We start from the raw sequence: 14,899 nt of genomic DNA, 5'->3' as shown, positions 1-14,899 counted from the left end.
ACTCATTTGTGTTGTAGCCACGCTTGTTTTTTAAAAATCACAATGTTTTAGTGGCTTTTGTTGATTATTTGTCCTTCTTTTTGTGGTTTGTGTATTTCTTGGTGTGTTTCGGTTTTGTAGAAACTACTATGACTTGTTCAAATCTTCTAAACAATAATTCAATGTTCTTTTAAGTTCCTGTGGAGTTTAAGAAGCCCAAACCAGCTGAACCTGAGCCACCAAAGGCAGTACCAACCAAACCAGAACCAGCACAGGTCACTGTGGCTCCTAAAGAAGTAGCCCCCAAAAAAGGTATCAGTTTATCATGTGGGTGTGTGTGGATGTATTTTGTTGACTAGATCTTATATAAGCCACGCTCTTATGGGTAAACCATGTTCTTTAAGTGGCATCTTTTTTCACTTAATCTTCCTTGCCCTGTGTTTTGGGTTTCTTCAGTGTGTTTTTTCTAAACCCCAAAATGTTCTTTGTTTTTTTTGTTAAACTCTTAAATCAGTGCATTATAAGCATTGTTCTTAACTTCAATGTTCTTTCAAAGTACAAGAACAAACAAAAGACAAACAAGAAAGGAAAGAGAAAACCATTACTTTAACAGAAGATTACATTCAAACAGAAGTTCCCAAGAAGAAAGACGTCACTGCTGAGGATTTAACACCTATTCCCAAAATTACTGAATTTAAACAAGAGCTGGAGGCCAGGCCTGCACCCAAAGCTGAAATTAGGCCAGAACCTAAGCCTGAGATTAAACCAGAGCCCAAGCCTCAGATCAAACCTGAAGTTAAGCCAGAGCCCAAGCCTCAGATCAAACCTGATGTTAAGCCAGAGCCCACGCCTCAGATCAAACCTGAGATTAAACCAGAGCCCAAGCCTCAGATCAAACCTGAGATTAAACCAGAGCCCAAGCCTCAGATCAAACCTGAGGTTAAGCCAGAGCCCAAGCCTCAGATCAGACCTGAGGTTAAACCAGAGCCCAAGCCTCAGATCAAACCTGAGGTTAAACCAGAGCCCAAGCCTCAGATCAAACCTGAAGTTAAGCCAGAGCCCAAGCCTCAGATCAAACCTGAGGTTAAGCCAGAGCCCAAGCCTCAGATCAAACCTGAGGTTAAACCAGAGCCCACACCTCAGATCAAACCTGAGGTTAAGCCAGAGCCCAAGCCTCAGATCAAACCTGAAGTTAAGCCAGAGCCCACGCCTCAGATCAAACCTGAGGTTAAGCCAGAGCCCAAGCCTCAGATCAAACCTGAGGTTAAACCAGAGCCCACACCTCAGATCAAACCTGAGGTTAAACCAGAGCCCAAGCCTCAGATCAAACCTGAGGTTAAACCAGAGCCCAAGCCTCAGATCAAACCTGAGGTTAAACCAGAGCCCAAGCCTCAGATCAAACCTGAGGTTAAACCAGAGCCCAAGCCTCAGATCAAACCTGAAGTTAAGCCAGAGCCCACACCTCAGATCAAACCTGAGGTTAAACCAGAGCCCAAGCCTCAGATCAAACCTGAGGTTAAACCAGAGCCCAAGCCTCAGATCAAACCTGAGGTTAAACCAGAACCCACACCTCAGATTAAACCTGACGTTAAGCCAGAGCCCACGCCTCAGATCAAACCTGAGGTTAAACCAGAACCCACGCTTCAGATTAAACCTGAGGTTAAGCCAGAGCCCAAGCCTCAGATCAAACCTGAGGTTAAACCAGAACCCAAGCCTAAGATCAAACCTGAGGTTAAACCAGAACCCACGCTTCAGATCAAACCTGAGGTTAAACCAGAACCCACGCCTCAGATCAAACCTGAGGTTAAACCAGAACCCAAGCCTCAGATCAAACCTGAGGTTAAACCAGAGCCCAAGCCTCAGATCAGACCTGAGGTTAAACCAGAGCCCAAGCCTCAGATCAGACCTGAGGTTAAACCAGAGCCCAAGCCTCAGATCAAACCTGAGGTTAAACCAGAACCCACGCCTCAGATCAAACCTGAGACTAAATTGTTAGGCAGGCCTGAGCCTAAAGCTGAAATCAAGCCAGACAAACCTGCACCAGAGAGGAAACCTGAACCACCTCCAGCAAAAGGTATTGTTGTCTGTCTTTGTTGGTCTTCACTTTCTTACTAAACCACTGTGTGTGCTGAGTTTGTCTAGCTTCCGATTAGGAAGCATTTCTTTGTGTATCAGATTAGACCTTTAATCTTAATTTAAAACCAAGCTATGTGTCATTTTAAGTTTATTTGGAACAAGAAAAATCAAAACCATCTCAACCACAACCAACAAGGCCAGTACCAGCTCAACCAGAACCAGCACAAGTCATTTTGGTAGTGAAGGACGTGACCCCTAAGAAAGGTATTGAGAGTATCAGGAGAGTCATTCTTTAAACGTCTCTTTGTTGATTTGCTTTCTTTAAAGCCACGCTCTTGATTTTTACAGTGGCTGTGTTGTGTTTCTTGATTTTGTCTTGGTAAACTCTTAAAATGGTGCGACTTTAAGCACTGTCTTTAATTATCTTTTAAAGTGCAAGAACCTTCCAGCAAACCAGAAGTTCCTTCATATACGATTGCACAGAAAGAGGAAGAAGAAGTAGAATTGTTCAGGAAAGACAAAGACGATAGACAAACTCTTTCTCTTAAAAAAGATGCTAGGCAACATGATGTTCCGCTAGGGCGTGAAGAAGATGAAATACAGATGATAAAGAAAGATCTTAAAAAAGGGCTAACAGAAAAGCAAGTTTCTCCTGGGCTTCCACCGGCCAAAAAAGACATGAGGCCTAAAAGGAGTGATGATATTTTACCTGAAAAGAAATCAATTGAACTCTCACCTACTCCTGAAATTGACATCAAGCAGGAGATTCTGCATACGAAGGTGGAATTAGTCTCAACTTTTAAAGAAGAAACACAGCAAGAGCTGAAATTAACCCCTTTGCCGAAAATAAAAGATGATGGTATTTCACCAAAGAAGAGAGTATTAGTCTTAACTTCAGAAATTGTAGAAATTGCTGCTCAAGAAATTAAACATGAGCCAAAATTAGAAGCACAAGAAGGTGATCTACCTTTAAAGAAGAGATTGGGTTTAGCTTCTAAAAAAGAAGCAGACGTTCATGAGCAGAAGGTGACACTTTTACCAAAAATAGAAGATAAAGAAGTTCTTCATCATAAGAAAAAGGTACCTAGGGCAAAGCTAGAAAAAATGGGGGAAGTTTTACTTGAGAAGCAAGAATTATTGTTAACCAACAAACAAGTAATTGAAGCCCAAGAGCATAAGGTCACACCTGGGCTAAAAATAGAAAAAGATCAAGAAAATCTACTAAAGAGGGACATTTCTTTGACTTCCAAAGATGACACAGACTCTCAAAAATTAAAAATTGTCCCAAAACAAGAACAAAAAGAAGAGGTTTTCCCTAAGGACAAGAGACATCTTGTAACTCCCAAAAAAGAAGAAAGAGTGTCTCTGAAGAAAGAAAAAACTGCACCTACTCAGAAAGAGGTTCCTCTTATTCCTACAAAGGATAAACAAGAAGATGTCCAAAAAACAGTTACTCCAGCAGAAGGTACAATGGAATTTTGTTATGCATCTTTTAAAATCAATTCTTCTGATAGGACTCTTTAGTGTTTTATGTTGTCTGGTCTTGCATGTTGCTCTTAAGCAGGCGTGAGTCTGCGCTCATCTTTCAATCTTAAATTCTTCACACTTGCAAGAGTGATGTCTTAATTTTTACTTCTGCGTAGTTCTGTTTTCTTCTGCACATTGTTTGAGTCTTTATCTAATAGAGATGTAATTGTTTTAAGTTCTTTTGGAGCCAAAAGAAGAGCTGACAAGAAAACTGGATGCAAATATTTGTTCTTCAGAGAAGGAAAAACAAGCCAAAGGTACAGCAAGAGCATAAACATCTTCAACGTCTTGACTAACCTCTTGATTTTTTTTTAAAGTGTTTACTTAAGGTTTGCAGTTAAAGTGTCATACATGTACCTGCCAAAGTACCAGCTGTAAAAACACAAACATTTCGATATTTCAGTGACATAGGTTATTGCAAACTTATCAAACCATCAAAAACAGTGACCTTAAGATCATGTCTGATTCTGATAGATTAATGTACCTGCACTTAATTGTAGCTGTAAGCTCTCACTTTGGATGCAAGGTTTACAAGGTTACTTAAATTTTTAATTAGTGACCCAATAAGTTTATCTAATCACCTACCCAACCCTATCTACCCACCTACCTGTCTAGCTACTCAGCATACCTACCCACCAACAAACCTATCTTCCTACCTACCCACATACACACACACACACACACACCTATATGTGCCTCCCTTCCTCTGTCTCTCCCTGTTATTGTAGATCACTTTTCAGGGTAAAGATCATCAGAGCAAAAAAAAAATCTCTTGATTCACAGATCTTGGCGTATACTAATTAATCTTGTGGCTAAATAATTTATTTGTATTCATCTTTGCTTCTGTGCCTCACAAATGTCTTATTTTCTTCTGGACACTTTTGTGTGCATCTCAGAATTTCAAGACTCTGGTCTGAAACTTCAAAGGATTGAAACATCTGTGTTTACAGAGACAAAACCTTTGACTTCCTGTGTAGAGGACGGTGGTTCTTATGAAGATAGGCCACCCAGCGAAATATCTTGTGAGAAAATACACCTTACGGAGCTTGATAAATTACAAATATCCAAACACGATATTTCTACAAAGCAGGACATTTCACCAATAACACAAGGAAATCGTCAGAATGAGGACAGCAGCATGAAGGAACAAGCTGATGTGCCTACAAAGACAGAACTGGTGGATAGAATGACACAGACAGATGAAAACATTTTCCCTAGACATGACAAAGAGGATGACATTTCTTACAAAAATCTTAATGTAGCTTCTTCAGAGACTCAAATGAATACTGAAAAAATATTGTTGGTAGAAGGAGACATTTTAGTAAAGAACATATCTGATGTTGACTCCATGACCGAACCTGCTACAAACATTCAAGTAAAGAAAGATAATGAGTTAAATCAAAGAGGTGGCAAGAAAACTCTGAAAGATATAACAAAAAAGATCATACCTTCAAAAAATAAGTTAAAGAAAGACCAGAGCCAACCAGAGGACATTTCAAGCATTACTAAAAAGCCTATAGTTAAGAACCAGAGTGAACCTTTGGTAATTGAAAAGGACAGTCCATCAACAGAAAAGATGGTAGGGAGAGACTTGTTAGAAACTAAGCACATGCAAACATTCAGCAAAGTTGATCAAAGCAGCGAAGCCAACCAAAGTTCTTTTATAGGTCCATCACCAGGTGATGCGAAAACAGTGCAGGATATCAGTCCACAAGAGATTTTGTCCCCTATTTATAAGGCAGATGTTTATTTGGATAACCAGGGAGATGTTCAGAGAGGGACATTTGGTAATCAGATTTCTGGCCCAACAATTTTGATAGATCAGAATAGCAGTGATGTACTAAAGGAAAATTTAAAGTCAGTAGCAGGTGATCATAGTAGAAGTGCTGGTGATAAAAACACACTAGGACAAAACACACCACAAAAAGCACCAGTTTGCCCTGTTGTCCATCTAAAAGAGCAGCAGGATGCATCAAAAACTGACAGTTTTACAAGGGACAAATCAAGACAGCAACAGCAAACATCTAGCCAAAAAAACACTAGAGCTATTCAGTCTGAAAGTCCATTACAGCAGGACTTGCCACTAGAAGAAGCTAAATTATATCAAAAAGTGGTTCAAACCATTGTTGAACCCAAAAAAATGATTGTGTCCCCTCAAAGAGTGATTTTGCCAAAACGTGTAGATAGTAAAACCACTTTGGACAAGCCTGTTAAAAGCGAAGACAAAAATGAAGATAAAACAGTGGGAAGGAGAGGTTCATCAGAACAAGAGTCAGAAGCTCACACTCAGGAAGGCATCTTTACTGAAGTACATAAATCTTTTTATCCAGAGGAAAAGGGAGTCTCTGAGGAACCAGACATTTATCCTTCAGAAACCACTTTAAGTGAGATTCAGACTTTAAAAGAGCAGATGAGTCAGTATCTAACAGACACTGGACAGAGATTTGACGGAAAGCCAGAGGATCACTTTAGAATTGCTCAACTCACTAAACAAGCTGCAGTAGAAATTAAACAATCTTCTCATTTAGTGACAGACAAAAGTGGCTTAATACTTCCAGACAAAGAAAGCAAGACCCCAAAAATGCTGCAAACCCAAAAAATGCAGCCTAAAGATGATGTATCATACAGAGAGAAAATGCCTTTAAAAGAAGTACCTTCAAAAGAACCTTCAGAGATAAAGCTCCAAGACACATCTGATGGCAGTGCCGTTCTAAAAGAACTCAATCTCCCTGAGGAAAGATTTGAAGAAAAGCCAGAAGATTACAGCATTCAAACTATTAAACCTGCTGTGGCAAAAATAAAGACAGCATCGCTTTCTGCAGAAGCCCTCAAAGAACAAAGTGCTCATAGTGAAAAAGTAACAATTCTTTTACAAGAAGACAAAAAGTCCTCCAAAATGCTTCGAGATAAGGACAGGAAATCTTACACAGAGAATGCAGATTTAAAAGAACCTTCGAAAATACAGTTTCAAGAAAAATCGGATGGCAGTGTTGCACCTACAGAGTTAAAGTATACTAAACAGCTGTCTGAAGGAAAGGCTCCAGATGTTCTTGTAGGACCTACAACACTAGGAACAAAAGAAAGCATCAAATCATCTTATTCCACAGAAGACTGTAAAGAGAGAGCAGTTTGTAATGAAGGAGTATCAATACTTTCCCAAGAGGACATCAAGACCCCAAAAACTCTGCAACCTAAAGACATGGAACCTTACAGAAAGGAACCTTCAGAGATAAAACTTCAAGTCACATCTGATGGCGGTGTTATTTTGGAAGAGGCAAATATAGCTAGAGAGAGAACTGATGAAAAGCCTTTAGATTACCACATAGAACCTGTTAAAGAAGCTTCAGAAGAAATCAAAGAAGTGAAAGAAGAAAGTGCTTACAGTGACATTGTATCAACACATTCACTTAAAGACAAAAAGATCCCAAAAACAACACCACCTTCAGAAATGCTACAACCCAAAGATGCATTTTACAGAAAGAGCACACCTTCAAAAGAAGTTTCTTCAGAGAAGATTCAAGACACATCTGATGGTGATGTTATTTTAGAAGAGGCTAATATAGCTAAAGAGAGAACTGACGAAAAGCCTCTGGAAGCTTCAGAAGAAATTAAAGAAGTGAAAGAAGAAAGTGCTTACAGTGACATTGTATCAACACATTCACCTGAAGACAAAAAGATCCCAAAAACACCACCACCTTCAGAAATGATACAACCCAAAGATGCATTTTACAGAAAAAGCACACCTTCAAAAGAAGTTTCTTCAGAGAAGATTCAAGACACATCTGATGGTGATGTTATTTTAGAAGAGGCTAATATAGCTAAAGAGAAAACTGATGAAAAGCCTCTGGATTACCACATAGAACCTATTAAACAAGCTTTGGAAGAAATCAAAACATCTCTTCATGAAGAAGAAGTGAAAGCAGAAAGTGCTTACAGTGACATTGTATCAACACATTCACTTAAAGACGAAAAGATTCCAAAAACAACACCACCTTCAGAAATGATACAACCTAAAGATGCATTTTACAGAAAGAGCACACCTTCAAAAGACGTTACTTCAGAGATAAAGCTTCAAGACACATCTGATGACGGTGTTATTTTAGAAGAGGCTAATATAGCTAAAGAGAGAACTGATGAAAAGCCTCTGGATTACCACAGAGAACCTATTAAACAAGCTTCAGAAGAAATTAAAGAAGTGAAAGAAGAAAGTGCTTATAGTGACATTGTATCAACACATTCACTTAAAGACGAAAAGATTCCAAAAACAACACCACCTTCAGAAATGATACAACCTAAAGATGCATTTTACAAAAAGAGCACACCTTCAAAAGACGTTACTTCAGAGATAAAGCTTCAAGACACATCTGATGACGGTGTTATTTTAGAAGAGGCTAATATAGCTAAAGAGAGAACTGATGAAAAGCCTCTGGATTACCACAGAGAACCTATTAAACAAGCTTCAGAAGAAATTAAAGAAGTGAAAGAAGAAAGTGCTTATAGTGACATTGTATCAACACATTCACCTGAAGACAAAAAGATCCCAAAAACAACACCACCTTCAGAAATGATACAACTCAAAGATGCATTTTACAGAAAGAGCACACCTTTAAAAGAAGTTACTCCAGAGAACATTCAAGACACATTAGATGGTGGTGTTATTTTAGAGAAGGCTAATATAGCTAAAGAGAAAACTGATGAAAAGCCTCTGGATTACCACATAGAACCTGTTAAAGAAGCTTCGGAAGAAATCAAAACATCTCCTGATGAAGAAGAAGTGAAAGGAGAAAGTGCTTACAGTGACATTGTATCAACACATTCACTTAAAGACGAAAAGATCCCAAAAACAACACCACCTTCAGAAATGATACAACCTAAAGATGCATTTTACAGAAAGAGCACACCTTCAAAAGACGTTACTTCAGAGATAAAGCTTCAAGACACATTTGATGGTGGTGTTATTTTAGAAGAGGCAAATATAGCTAAAGCGAGAACTGATGAAAAGCCTCTGCATTACCACATAGAACCTGTTAAAGAAGCTTTAGAAGAAATCAAAACATCTCTTCATGAAGAAGTGAAAGTAGAAAGTGCTTATAGTGACATTGTATCAACACATTCACTTAAAGACAAAAAGATCCCAAAAACAACACCACCTTCAGAAATGATACAACCCAAAGATGCATTTTACAGAAAGAGCACACCTTCAAAAGAAGTTTCTTCAGAGATAAAGCTTCAAGACACATTTGATGACAGCGGTAAAGAAAGATTAGAAGAAAAGAAAGACAATTACCCAGTACAACCTATCCAGCAAGTTATGAAAGAAATCAAGCAATCATGTCATTCTGAAGAAGGTCTGACAGAGAAAGATGCTTCTAGCAAAGAAGAACTGATACATTTAAAGGAAAACAGCAAGCCTCCCAAAATGCTACCACTTAAAGGCACTGATTCCTACAGGGAGTACGGGTCTGTAAAACAAGCATCTTTTGACAAAATACCAAAAGACAAACATGATGGCAGTGCCCTGCCAGTTTTTGCAGAAGACCTTGAAGAAAAAAGTGTACACAGTAAAGAAGTGTCGGTACTCCCACAAGACGACACCAAGATCCCTGAAATGCTACAACTTCCAAAAGTTCCACAATTTAAAGACATACTTGTAAAAGATATTCCTTCTGATAGCAGCCCTGTTCCAAGAGAATCAGATATTACCAAACAAATATTTCAAGATCGGCAACCAGACAGTTCTGTACAACCTATTAAACAAACCACAGACGACCTTAACGAGAGGGTTGACACTAAGAGTGCTGAAATGCAACCAACTAAAGTAATTGAACCTTACAAAGAGGGCATGTCTTCTAAAGAAGTACCTTTAGAGAAACAACTCCAAGACGTGTTGATGGAGGACGACTCAGTTACAGTGATGGTTTCTGATGAGGAGATAAAGCTTCTTCCTCATTACAAATCAGAAACTATTTCCAGACCTTCACATGAAACTGGCAACATAGCTGAAAGTGATAAAGACAAAAAATACTCTTCCACTAAAGCTTGGATACCAATACAGGATGGTGTTGAAGAACTCAGAAAAGATGTGCACAGCAAAACATTTACTCATACTGATGAAGGGCACTCTTTGCTCAAAGAAGAGAGCACTCTTGAAATGAAGCCCTCTTCAGAGAAAGATCTTATACAAGAGCATGAACTCGGTCTTAAAGTAAAGCCAAGTTTGAGAGGTATTTGAGAGATCATCTTGCGTGATTAATGTATATCGTATTGAGCACTCTTACATCAACTCTTGCACACTTTTAACATCACGTTTCATGGTTTTCCACTCCCTGTTTTGTTCTCACTTTGACTTGTATTCACCTCACCATTGCAGAGTGAGTGAAACCTTTTCCATCCCCGCACTTGAATGCAGCTGGTCCTTTGTATCCTGAGTGAAAACCAGAGTTTTTCATATGAGAAAGCACAGTTTGTCCATGACTTTCCATCTGTCACTGTGTATGGGAGAACCACTTCATTATAAGCAACCATGATTAGTAACATAATTGTATCTGTAATATTTTTAAGTGTTGGAACCAGAGAAGAAGGCTCCAGCAGAAAAGCTACCTGCGAAGAAAGAGGAAGTTACTCCCAAAGGTGCAAAACTTGCTTTTATGTTAATGTGTAATTGTTAGTTCTCCATCATGCTGCTCTCATCTTCTTGTTTTACTTGTTTTGTATGCTATATAGTAAGCTATAAGTGTATAACTTGGTCATACATAATAACTTGGTTTAACTTAAATAAACACTTCATAACTTGGCTAAACTTTTTCACAGTTGAAAAGAAACCGACTCCAGAGCCTACAGTTTTGCCACCAACTAAGAAAATTTCCCCAGCTGAAGGTACTTAAACATTTTAAGCTGGTTTATATTTTCTATGTGACGCTAATATCTTTGTCATGTCATTAGCCATATTAACATCTTCTGTCAGTCTGTGTTGCTGTGTGGGGGTGGCACGTTGGTAAGTGGTTGGTAAGGTCCTGGGTTCGATCCCCAGGTGGGGCGGTCTGGGTCCTTCTGTGTGGAGTTTAAAATCGTAATAAACAAACAAACTGTTGTTGTGTGGTCTAAATAAACTTGTATGTTTTTGTACATGGGGTCTTTAATGCCGTTACTTTTGCACTTGACACACAGCTGAAAAAGAAGCTCCAGCACAGCCTGCAGGTGTACCACCAGCAAAGAAAGTTACTCCAGTTGAAGGTACTATTGAATTAGCATGGAATAATTTTAGCCTTTTTACAAATAATTGTATCTATGTGCTATCCAAGGCTTCTAATGTTGTGCATTTTACTACAAATATTAATGCTTAATGTTGACATTTGAAGCCTACATACACTGATCCGCCATAACATTAAAACCACCTCCTTGTTTTTACACGCACTGTCCATTTTATCAGCTCCACTTACCATATAGAAGCACTTTGTAGTTCTACACTTACTGACTGTAGTCCATCTGTTTCTCTACATACTTTTTAGCCTGCTTTTACCCTGTTCTTCAATGGTCAGGACCCCCACAGGACCACCACAGAGCAGGTATTATTTAGGTGGTGGATCATTCTCAGCACTGCAGTGACACTGACATGGTGGTGGTGTGTTAGTGTGTGTTGTGCTGGTATGAGTGGATCAGACACAGCAGCGCTGCTGGAGTTTTTAAATACCGTGTCCACTCAGTGTCCACTCTTTTTGACACTCCTACCTAGTTGGTCCACCGTGTAGATGTAATGTCAGATACGATCGTTCATCTATTGCTGCTGTTTGAGTTGGTCATCTTCTAGATCTTCATCAGTGGTCACAGGATGCTGCCCACGGGGCGCTGTTGGCTGGATATATTTTTGGTTGGTGGACTATTCTTAGTCTCACTACTCTGTGGTGGTCCTGGGAGAGTCCTGACCATTGAAGAACAGCATGAAAGGGGGCTAACAAAGCATACAGAGAAACAGATGGACTTCTGTCAGTATTTGTAGAACTACAAAGTGCTCCTATATGGTAAGTGGAGCTGATAAAATGGACAGTGAGTGTAGAAACAAGGAGGTGGTTTTAATTTTATGACTGATCGGTGTAGTTTGCATTCTTCTTATTCTTTATGTACTTAAGTTCAAGTTTAGTTAAAATGTACCTCAAGTTCTATAACTTAGAATTTCTGGCTATATTTCAGAGGCTGAAAAGGAACCCGTTTCTGCTCCTGCAGCTGGGAGAAAAGGTAAGGTTAAAAGTGATAGAATTTTAAATGCTGTTCTTTACATCATGATACAAAAATATTGTGCCTTCCTTAAGTACCTGCAAAAACTTTTGTCATGTTTTTGTACTGTATCAACGTCCTTTATTGTATTATGTTCTGATAATCTTGGTCTGTGTTGTTTGTCTTGTCCTTTCAAAGGGCCAAACGATCTGTTCTGTATACGTTCTTATGTTTGGTGTGTTGTGTTTTGATCGTATATGTGCAGCTTTTGTTCTTATTGTAATTTAATACATTTCCAAATCTAAAGGAAAGATTCTTAGTACTGTGGAGGAAAAACTAGAAATGCCAACTCTAAAGCAAGTTAAAAGGATCTCTAGAGAGAAGGACGAAGAACAAGAGAGCGTGAAATTAAAGAAGGTTCCTAAGCCTCCAGTCGAAAAGCATGAAGAAGTCAAGAAAGTCTTTGCTGAAGCAGAAACTGAGATTTTAATTACAGAGAGATATGAGGCTGAAATGCATTTCGAAAAATATGAAAGAATTAAAAGAACTGAGGCATCAAGGCCTAAAAAAGACAAAGCGGTTCCAGTTTATGATGTTAAAGAACCAGAAACAATCAAACCAGAGGAAAAGAAGGAGGAAAGGCCCGAATTTAAGAGAACAGAAAAGATTCCAAAACAGGACGTTCCAGATGAACCTGGGCTGGCTCTTAAAAAGGTAAAGAAGTTGCCTCTTGAAGAAAAAGACCAAGAAACAGTAAAACTAAAACCCTTTGAAAAACCTGAGAAACCAGAACCTGTACCAGAAAAAAATGCTAAAAAGGAACCAAGCAAGAAAGAACCGATATCTTTTGAAAGAGATAGAGAACCTATTGCGTTTGAAAAAGGTGAACTACCCCAGAAGGCTGGTGTACAAAAAGAACCTGAGACCCCTAAGAAAACAGTGGAGCCTCCTAAACCTGAAGAGAAGAAACCAGATGAGGTGGACCGCAAGCCTGTGGATAGAGCAAAAAAGGCTGAAGTACCAAAAGAGCCCGAAACACCATCTTGGAAGGGCAAGAAAATCCCAAAACAAGAGGAAGAGCCTGAGAAGATTCACCTGAAGCCTTTTACAAAGAAGCCTTCAGCTGATGAGAAGAAGGCTCCAGAACCTAAGGATAAAAAGCCAACAGAGATAGTGCCACCTAGCCGAACGCCAATAGAACCGAAAGCTCAGGAGAGGGAGGTTGAAATGCCTATAAAAGAAGCTGAAAAGAAGCCAGCTGAGGTTCCTCAAGAAGAGGAAAAGAAGGAGATCCCCAAAAAAGTAACTCCTTTGAGAAAGGATACACCAAAGCAGCAGGAGGAGGAGAAGAAACCGCTAGTTATCAAAAAGGGCAGTTTGCCCAAAGAACCTGAGAAGGAAGAAATTGTACTTAAACCAGTTAAGAGGGTTTTGGAACCAAAAAAGACTCCTTCACCCAAAGTGACCAAGCCAGAACCAACTGAACTGACACCTGTGGAGAAAAAACCAAGTGCAGGTGTTGCTAAAAAGCCAATTCCTGCAAAGGTCACACCTAAAGACTCTTTTGAAAGTGTAACTCTTAAGAAGGTGCCCAAAAAGGTTTCACCCCAGGAGGAAAAGCCCGACAAAAAGCGAGAGGTTCCTCTAAAGAAAGAACTTTCTCCTGAAGCCATACAGCTGAGAAAAACATCAACCCCAAGGGAAAAAGAAGCATTGGAAGAGGAAGCGGTTGATATTGGAGAGGAGGCGGAGGTTGAGTCGTGGGGAATGGAACTTACTCCTCAAGATAGTTACGCTTCAGAAGACTATGAGTATTTGGAAGACGACGCACTTGAGACGACAGGCGTTCCAGGAGCTAGACGAGGTAAAAGGGTGACAGTGGCTCCTCATCATGTCTTTCCCCATGTCCCAGAAATCAATCTTTTTTATTTTTACCCTGAATAATCATCTTACCCATCTTCATGCCCATAATGAAAAAAAAAAGCATTCTTAATTTTGTCCGTCTTCATCTGTCAGTGTTTATCATGTCATGCATGTTGTTTTTTAACAATGTCATCATGTTAAATGTGTCTTTGTCCATATTGTGATATACTGTACATAAAGGTGCCATTGGTGCCAACTTTTTTTTTCCAAATTAATGAAACTTATCTTGTTATTAATTGGTGGCATGATTACCACTGTCATGATTCATACCATGTGTTTAATATTTCTCATCATTTCTTCATTCTTCCTTTGTTTTTTTACAGTTTATTAAAATGATGCATAATAAGCTAATAAAGACATTTGCATGTCCACAAATTAATTTTTAATATATTTGTTCAGACGGAAAACCAAAAGAAGAGGTCGGTAAGGGCAGAGGACTGAAACGTAAGTGCTTGAGGAAATGCATTTTTATGTCATTTCCGTTGTCTTGTCACAGGTGCTTTCATGTCTCACATACACTATATGGCCAAAAGTGTGGTTAAACGAGCAGCCACATGAACAACAATTGACCTGTTGTTCAGATAGGGGTGGGGGGTGATGGGGTGATAGGGACTTTCTCATAACTAATGCAATTACGACCTCTGCTGGCCGAATTGATGGCGCTTGCGCAGAAATGGGAAGAGTGCTGTCAGGGTGTGTCTCTCCGTACACAGTGCTGATCCGCATTGCACTCGTCAAAGTGTAGGTGACAAAATGCATACGGCTGCGTGTCGGAGGGGGCGTGGGTTAGCTTCGTTCTCCTCAATCAGAGCGGGATCGGCATTGGTGGAGAGGAAGCATGATTATATTCCTCAGCACAAAGCAAGCTCTATACTTGTGTTTAAAGGAGCTCCAGCTGCTTATACAGAGCTCTGGTCGTAACCCAACTGAACACTTTTGGGTTAAATTAAACTTGGATTGCGAGCCGGGTGTTCCCTTCCAGCATCAGTGCATGACGTCACGGACTCTATGGACTGAATTGGCACAAATTCCCACAGGCACAATTCAAAGTCTTGTAGAAAGGCTTCCTAGAACAGTGGATAATATTAAAGCTACAAAGGAATGATGTTGCAATTTAGTATAAATACCCATGGTTTAGGAATAGGATATCCAACAAGCTCATGGTCAGGTGTCCCAATACTTT

General features: G+C 39.4%; 1 protein-coding gene across 17 annotated transcripts in view; it reads left to right on the top strand.

Annotated features, from left to right (window-relative positions):
• The window catches only part of ttn.2 (titin, tandem duplicate 2), a 191,712-nt gene that overhangs the window by 78,012 nt on the left and 98,801 nt on the right, over positions 1-14,899 (top strand). For 9 of the 17 annotated variants that reach the window (XM_063006075.1, XM_063006074.1, XM_063006073.1 and 6 more), the window contains 5 exons: positions 10,144-10,212; positions 10,393-10,458; positions 10,750-10,815; positions 11,770-11,814; positions 14,116-14,160. In XM_063006075.1, the coding sequence (XP_062862145.1) occupies positions 10,144-10,212; positions 10,393-10,458; positions 10,750-10,815; positions 11,770-11,814; positions 14,116-14,160 (291 nt within the window). Of the gene's footprint in view, positions 1-174; positions 292-535; positions 1,495-1,986; positions 2,054-2,202; positions 2,320-3,758; positions 3,840-10,143; positions 10,213-10,392; positions 10,459-10,749; positions 10,816-11,769; positions 11,815-12,100; positions 13,658-14,115; positions 14,161-14,899 lie in introns of all 17 variants that reach the window. The other 8 variants (XM_063006067.1, XM_063006078.1, XM_063006077.1 and 5 more) reach the window with 2 other exon arrangements.

The sequence above is a fragment of the Trichomycterus rosablanca genome, chromosome 12, assembly GCF_030014385.1.
Source record: "Trichomycterus rosablanca isolate fTriRos1 chromosome 12, fTriRos1.hap1, whole genome shotgun sequence".
NCBI lineage: Eukaryota > Metazoa > Chordata > Actinopteri > Siluriformes > Trichomycteridae > Trichomycterus > Trichomycterus rosablanca.
Note: the sequence above shows the minus strand (reverse complement) of the source record. Positions and strands in the feature narration are given on the sequence as shown.